This window comes from Geospiza fortis, unplaced genomic scaffold, assembly GCF_000277835.1.
Source record: "Geospiza fortis unplaced genomic scaffold, GeoFor_1.0 scaffold351, whole genome shotgun sequence".
Classification (NCBI taxonomy): Eukaryota; Metazoa; Chordata; class Aves; order Passeriformes; family Thraupidae; genus Geospiza; species Geospiza fortis.
Window position 1 is genome coordinate 1715922 of NW_005054419.1, and position 8580 is coordinate 1724501.

Genomic DNA, 8580 nt, shown 5'->3' on the forward strand with positions numbered 1-8580 from the left:
TTCAGCTGTGCTCTAACAGACTTTTATGTTATATGATCAAAAGTTATGTAGCAATTCCTGAAACCCTTGTTGGTTTTATATAGCCAGATTTTTAAATTAAGTGTTCACATTTGCTACAATCAGAGTGAGAATCAGTTGCCTACTGATAAGCAGCTGCTTATAGTCTTCTCTTTCTTAGTATTTTGGTGTTCAAAATGTCATAGAGCTTTGAAAGGTGAAGGAAAACCTCTCGTTTGGGTGCTTGAAGAGCAAGATGTTTGGTTTGGAGGAGGACTAAGATATGACCTGTTTAAATTGATCTGATGTTTTTACATGGAGAAAATAATTAGTATTAAATTTACTGTTTTGTTAATGAAAAATATTAATAATAAAAGTCAGTCAAATTGGGAACCAGGCAAATTCAACTAAATAAAGCAAGTAAAGCTCTCATTTGGTGCAATTAAACTGACAAATCATTAGGAAAATCTGTCAAGCAATGGATTTATATTAATGTTCTCAGGAGTGGATGTCATTCTAAAATGTATTCCTTATTTATACACTATTGAGCTCAATATAGATTCTACTGAGTGGTAACTCATGACATGTGGGAGGTTACACCCAATAGTTAAATTATCTTGGTAATCAGAGGTATTTAACTTCTGCTAATGGTGTAACATTGCAGTGGGTTCATGAAAGAGCAGCAGAAAGCAGCTTGCAGATTGAGAGAATTGATTTTTGAGATCCAGATGTTAAATATGTATGGTTTGATACATGAAGATGTCAGAACATAAATCTGCAAATATTTATAGATGTGCTGGGAATATTTAGCATAAGTGAAAAGGTTTACAACTGGGAGAAGTCAGATGAGGACTCTTCTTGGAATTTGTGAAAAGGCCTTTTGCCAGTAAGGTGGAGAAACTCACTTCATCATCTGAAGTTAGTACTGAGAACTCCATTTTTAGATAATTTATTAAAAACTAAATTGAAGAGACTCTACTGAAGACACAACAGCATCAAGGAAGGTGGTGTAGATCATTGTTCTGCTGTGCTGCTCTTTGTGTTGGTCAGTGGATTCTGGAGAACAGGGTTGTCATCTGTCACACCATTGTCACCAGAGCCAAAGCTTCTCTTCCCTGTCTGCCCCATTCTGTGCAGCAATGGCTGCTCAAAGAAAACAGAAGAAAAGAAATTTAAAAAAGTGGATCTGAAAATACTCCATGATTTCAGTTGATGGGGAAAGGAGATGAGTCAGGATGCAGAAAACTTGCCAACCCTCCTGAGAATTTCTTGTTTAAAGTGACTTTTAAACTAAGCTGGAGACAGAACTGCAGAGATTGTTCACTGAAGTGAGCCATCATTGCAGCTGCATTTGGGGTTTAATTCTGTGTTCAGTGTTACTGAAGAATATCCTCAGCTGTCATTTCAAGTAATCACAATCCTCCTGAAAGAGATTTTTAGATCACAGTGTCATTGTCACTTGCCTAAAGTTCCCATGGCCCCAGTTTTGTGACTGTTTTTGGAACCATAACTGGCATTGTAAGATTTTAAAAATACAGCATGATTCATTGTGCTGCTAACTTTTGCTTGTGCTGTGTTCTCAATTCTACAGTAGATGATAAGAGAAATTCATTTATACACTAAATCTCTAAGACATTGTTGAACTAACTCAATTTTCAATTAAAAAAAATTTCTTCATTGCTTTTTGATATCAGCATTGACTTAAATTTGTAATTCTGAGATGATAAGTGATAAATCAATCTACTGAAAATATTTCTTTCTAATTCTAGTTTTTACCTCTAGAATATTTTGTAGTTCTGTGTCACTTGTGAAAGAAAATCTTGAACATGACATTTATGGAAGATTTTTCAAATCAGGAAGATTATCAAAATGGAAAATTTTTTGACTGCTGTGATTTTTTGGTAGGCTGAGTTTTTGGACCAGGCTTCCTTCCCATTAGACGGGAAGAAGAGTCAAACCCTCTCATGAACTTCTGTTCTGTATCCTGGTGTCTGTTCCTGGTCCAGCAATGCTGGTGATGGTTTCATGTTGTGTGTCTGACACCATCCCAAACCACCAACCCACCCCATCCAAACAGAAACTGATTTATTCTGCATCTGTTCATCCCAAACCTTCAAAAGGAGCTAGTGACAAATAATGACTGCTAAAAAAGACTGGGAAGCCACTGGTGACCCTTCAGAATGTGGGAAATGTGGGGGGCGGTGTTCTCTGCCTTCTCTGGGATGAATGGTAGCTAACACCTACTTAACTAAACTTAGAGGACTCAAAATCCACCCTCCTCAACCAAATAAATATTTAGTGTAAACTCTTACATGGTGGTGGATCTTTTGGGAAAGGGAGAATAAATTGTGTGTATATGGGCAAGTCTTTCCCAGTTCCAGAAATCTGTGGCTTATGACTGGGTTTCTCTGCCAAACATGTCAGTAGGCCATTATGGTATATAATGTAATCAACTTTAGATCCATTTATTATTTTGAGTGGTATAAAGATTTTTTTGTAAGCTGGCAGACTTTAAAAAAAATGATTTACATAGTGTTGAGGTCAGCACAAGTGGTCTAAGATTTGGTCAATTGCCTTCAAATCCTTAAAACAATTTGATGTTTGGAATTTTCTGATAAAGAGCTTGGTTTAAGCAACACATTTCTGACTGCACTTAAATATAGGAGTTCAGTAAAGTCTTACTGGAGTTTCTTTATCACACTTGCATGAATATGATTTGCCTTTCAAATCTCCTTTACTGACACTGAAATAAGTTCTTTAATTCCTGTCTTGCAAAGGATGGCCTTCTGTATGCTCTGCTGGAGGGAAAATTGATATTCATTTTTGGCTTTCTTGTTAATTCTTTGTTTTCCTGGAACTTTCCTAAGTCAGCATCATGAGTTCTACACAGTTCTACTAATTGCAGATTGTTAAAGAAAAAAAGAAAAAAAACTTCTGCTAGTTGTCAGATCTTCAGCAAATTGTTCTTTAACAACTTCAGGGTTTCTTTTTTTCCCTTTTCTAAAATTTTTTTTGGCATTACATCTGATTTTCCAGAGCTGATGCTTTCTTGGTTTCCTTACTTGGATGGTGCTTCTGTTTGAAGCTTCCTGTTTTAATTTAAAAAAACAAAAAACCTTTAATTGTGTTTGGTTTTCATTGCTGTAATTGTCTCTTTGATACTGTCCTGTATTTATTCTGGAGATCTAATGCTATCTTTTTCTGCAGTTTTAATGTTCCTTTCAATTCTTTCACACTAATACCTTATTCTTCTAAGCTTTCAAGGTACTGTAATAATTCTGTAACTTCAAGTTTTATATATATATTTTTTTTTACCTAAAGATTTCCTTGTGAATTAAGTTAAAATTGCACGGAAATAATTATTTTTCCTATATGTCTATTTTGTGTAGTGTTGGAAGAGGAGGAAATAAATGTCGTGGTGATGAATAATTTCCAAGAATTCATATTTGGGAATTTCTAAAATCAATGTTGTTTAGTCCTGAAGGGCAGCTGCTTGTGTAGGTCCTTTGTGGCATGATTTGTTTTATTTGCAAAACTTTGGCTCTGCTGCCAGAAGATACTGCAGGAGGCTTGAATGTTTTTTGTTTGGGTTTGCTGTGGCAGAAATAACGAATTCCTTCCACATGAAGTTTTTAAAACTAATCTACACTGGAAGCTGCTCTTCCAGACCATCACCTTGTATCTGCTGGAGAGGCAGAGGTTGTCTGAGACTTCACAGGTCTTGTCCCGCTCTGCCAAAGATGAGGTAGAAGCTGATAAAAGCTGTTCCCCCTTTTCTTTTCCATTCTTCCTGGTAACTGACTCAAGCACTGCCCTTCCAGTTATTTCTTTCTTGTGAGTTCTGAGGAAGGAAGTTTCTAACAAGAGCCACATCTCCTTATCTCTTCTAAATTCTTGAGTTTTGACAAGTTTGCTTCAGGCACTCAGCTGCCTCCCTGCATCCCCCTCTGTACTCAGTAGTCATTGGGGTTTTACAAAGAGAGAGAAATCTCTTAAAATATATATTAAAAAAACCTCCACCCCCACTTTTGCTTTTTTTTTTATTTTTTGCTAAGAGACTTAGTCCTGACCTCAGCAGTGCTTGCTTGTCCTGCAGTGCCTGGCTGCAGGTGACATTATTGTCACTTGGTGACCTCAACCTCCACCTCCTGGGCTTGTCCTGGGAGTGTTCCCAACCCAAGGGTTGGCAAAACATTTCCTCCTGTGTGTGCTCTGCAAGGGACTTCTTTGATTTTCAGAACAGGGTTGTATTATGGACCAGAGAACCTATTTCAGAGTAGAACAGTTCTTAAAATCTTGTACCTCCGAGTTTAATTGCCTTTGGAATGGCATTTCAGGTCAGTTGTAAACGATTGTGCAGCAAATAAATATAAATATAAATATAAATATTTTTGTTTTCCCCAGACACACAGCTGTAGCTTGATCATGCACATTAAAGGATGACTCTGACTGACAACTTTCACCAATATTTCTCTTTCTTCCCTTTTGGGGATATTTCTGGGTTGTTCAGTAGCCTCTTGGAAAGTTTGGAGTTTTAGATAGATTGGTAAAGTGTTATTGCAGCTGTCTGATAGGATTTGACATTTTGGTACCTGGTTCCAATAAATTTTCATGTGTATTATATTTTTATCATCAATGCTGCTATTTATGCTTTTTCTCAAGGAAGAAAAGGTTGTAAATTAGAATAAAAATTTCCAGAATCTTAATTTGAATAAAATATTTGAAAATATTAACACTTAATTGTATTAAATAATAAAATATTTCTTAGTATTAACATAATTAATAAGAATGGTGACTATTATAAAAATATTAATTATAATGAAAAGGTTTATTGAAATTAACTTTTGCAGTAAGGTTTCTATTCTGCAACTATTATTTTCTGAGGTTGCCGGAAATGCAGTTGGTGTATTTCTATCAAATGCATCTGGGAAAATTTGAATTTGAAGGATAGTAGCTAACAAATGTTAAGTTTTTCTGTGAGAAGTGCCTGTGTTTCCCTGTCTTACAGAGGGGAGAGAGTTCTCCTTCTCAGAGAAGAAGTTCTCAAGGTTAAGTGCTCCATTTGCCAGCTTGTTTTGGTCTGTAGACAAGCCATGGAAATGGAATTTCTCCTTTATAATGAACTTAAACCAATTTAAATTTTTGCTTGCAGATTTGTGTCTTAAAGAGGTAATGTCAAGGTAATTTAAAATAATGCAACTCTTTTTTTTCTTTTTATGGGAAGGCTTAAAGAACTGAAAAATGTCTGTGGCTTTCTCCACAGAAGTGAATGTGAAAGCTGCATAGTGAGAATGTAGAGAGGTGAACAAATGCTGTGGGACTTGATGCTGTGCAGGACAGAATTGTCATGGGACTTCTTCTCTTTAGGATGCACCCTTCTGCTTAATTCCAGCAAAAAAAAAATCTGTTTTTAAAAAGGTTATTTTTGTAAGGCTATTCTTACAATTGGAGGAGGAGATAAAACCTCTATGTGAATGCATGTATTCTTTGTATATATATTTATATCCATGTATCAATACTCATTTTGATAAACATACAATAATATCATCACTGAAATGGTGGTTTTTTTCCCTCCATCTGAACAGCACCAGGCAGTGCCACCTCCTTCTTGATGTCTTCAATTCCACAGAGCATGAGCTGACCATCAGTGCCAGGAACAACGAGGATTTAATTCTGCACGCCGGGGAGTGCCAGCGGTGAGTGCTGCCACTGCCAAGGGGCCCAGAGTTAGCCCTGGTGTTTTTCTGTACACAATTGATAACATTTAGGTGCCTGTTGTTCTTTTTAAACATTGTACACATGTCAAAGAATAGAAAAGTTTTCTTTCTTGGAGGTGCATCACTAAGTTTTAGCATTATCTCAAGTAAATTTATTTGGGCTCTGCATGTGGTGATGCTGGAAATAATGAAATACAAAGCATTTGGTACTGAGGTCTACAGCTCATTTAACTTTTCTAGTGTTTGAATGTAATTTTCACATGCTCTGAATGTAATCCTGGTGTTAAAACCTGATCTCAGTAGTTTGTTATCCTTTCTCAGTTTTAAATTTTCTTTATGTGGTTCCCCAGCCATTTCCTCACTTTTCCTACAAAGAAAACTCCAGGAAAGAAAAATAGAATTGAAGAAAAAGCAATTCCAATCTCTGTGGGAAAATATATTTCAGATCAAGCAGGCTGTTGTGGGTATTGATTCTTACAACCCTACTGGAGTGGTCTACAGCTCATTATTAACCATTATTTGCCATTACACACCTGCCTCAGATTCCGGCTGCTGGCTGTAGCCCAGGGCTGCCTGGTTAATCTCCTTCAGGTGATCATTGCATCTGAATTCCAATTTCATCCTGGAAAGGTGGTAATGTGGAAAAGGGAATCTTGCTTTTGGGCTCCCTGCACTGCTCTCTTCTCTGGGAGAGTTTAAGGCCTGCAGCTCAGAAACTTGGTTAAAGAGAGATGTTTTGATGTCTGCAAATCCCTGGCCGAATATTAAGTTCAAAGTCAAACCATGTTAATTGCAAGGAATGCAGCTGTCAAAAAGAATTACAGAATAGGTAAAATAGCAGCACATTTGGAATTCTTTTTGCCTTGGTGACTCCCAAAGCACAACTAAGTGGAAATGTGTTGACTCAAACTCAGGTTGAATTTTACTTTAGCAAGCAATGGACAAAACCATCAGTAACATACAGGGCTTCTTCCTTTTATTTGGAAAGAATTGCCTTTTTTCTTTTTTAAAAAAGCAGTCTAAACAGTTATTGTATTTGCTGGGAATGTCCTGACAAAGGCAGGAATGATGCATCTGACTTCATGTTCTCAGAAGGCTAATTTATTATTATACTATACTAAAGAATACAGAAAAGATACTCACTCAATGCCAAAAAGATAATAATGAAAACTCGTGACTCTTTCCAGAGTCCTGACAGCTTGGTCCTGATTGGCCAAAGAGTCAAAACAACTCACAGCAGAAATCCAATGAAACGATCACCTGTGGGTAAACAATCTCCAAACACATCCCACATGAGCAAAACAGAGGAGAAGCAAATGAGATAAGAATTGTTTTCTTTTTCCCTGAGACTTCTCAGCTTCCCAGGAGAAAAATCCTGGGTAAAGGGATTTTATCAGAGAATGTGAATGCTACAGACAGTCACCAAAGTATTCTTGTTCCTATCTATATTGTTCTATAATTTTATTTTTATGCCTCTTGGTTTTTTGCATTGTTTTGTAGTTTTCAAACCCCTAGAAATTTTTCATTCCCAGTTTTTGGGACAATATATAACAGATAGAAATTAAGGTACAGATCAGGTTATAAAATTTCTTTGCATTCCTTTGATTGAATTTTATTTTCCTATGGATTTAAATTTAAATATCCTTAAATCATTACATTGTAATGCATAAAAACCCTTTCAATAAGTCTTTTGAAACAGTCATTTATCAAAGGAGATTGTATATGTGTTGCAGGTATTTAAACCTTTAAAGTTATTTTTATTCTTATTTCAAAATACATTTTTTGTGTTAGTTAGAAATTGCACAGTTTTCCATTGTTTCTAAACTCATTTATTATCTATTTCTTGAAGGTAAGTGCTTTTCATTGTAAAACTGTGTATATGGCTACTATGTTGCTATGAGCTTTAATTTTTATTCCAATAAATCTACTACAGAAAAGCAGGTGAAACATACACTGGGCTTTAAAATTAGCTTCCTGCTCCTAGGAGTAGGAAAAGGCTTTTGTTGCTCTTTGCGGGGGGAAAAGAAAAAGAAAAAAGAAGGAGAAATATTTTCCTTTTTTAAGCAATGGCTCCAGATATTTACTTTTTAATACAGGGCAGGCATTCCCTGGAATCTGCTTTTGAACCAAGGTTCTCAACCCAAGTATACCAAGCTTTTCAACACATCCCTCCTCTTTTAGAGTCTCCTTTTAGGAATTTTTTTCTTTGGATATCGATTGCTATTAATACCTGATTAATATTTCCAGAGAGGCTTTTCAATCAAGTTCATTATTTCTTTCATTTCCCCTGTACCTTCTTTGATGCTGCCCTCATTCTTAACGTTTGCCTCATTCTACCTTTATTGAAATTACGACTTTTTGCCAGCTTTGGTCACTTTCTCTTCCTTTTGTAATTTACTCTGTCTCCATTCATCACCCTCACTTTGAAATCTCCCATCCTGACAGAGTGGAGGTAGCAGGAAATTGTTTTCTTTGTCCCTTTTGTTATTGCTGGGGACTCTAAGTGTTTTCATATTCTCTGCCTCCAGACCCACAAAGAAGGATAATGCTGCACCCTGCTTACTTTGGCCTCTTTTGCTTCCCACTTTGGACGCTTACAAAGTAAAATAACTTGGAAATTTTGATGTGTTGCTTCTCTTCTCTACATTACAGAGTGGTCACTGTAGGATGTAAGTTTTTCCCTCCTGAGAGGGAGTTTGCAGGGGATTCATGCATTGCTCCCATGGAAGATCAGGAATGCTGATGGAAGTTCCTGGGTGCTGCACTTATTAGAACACTCTTTATAATATAATTTGATTTATAATGAAGCTGTACAATTGACCATGATGCTGGCAATGGGAAGGGTGAGGAGCTGGAAACAGGAATG

At 36.4% G+C, this 8580-nt stretch overlaps 1 protein-coding gene across 3 annotated transcripts in view; it reads left to right on the forward strand.

The window, feature by feature from the left end:
- TRAPPC9 (trafficking protein particle complex 9) overlaps positions 1 to 8580 on the forward strand; it is a 442757-nt gene that overhangs the window by 147971 nt on the left and 286206 nt on the right. For all 3 annotated transcript variants that reach the window (XM_005426619.3, XM_031061591.1, XM_031061592.1), the window contains one exon: positions 5583 to 5693. In XM_005426619.3, coding sequence (XP_005426676.1) covers positions 5583 to 5693 — 111 coding nt within the window. The remainder of the gene's footprint in view (positions 1 to 5582; positions 5694 to 8580) is intronic.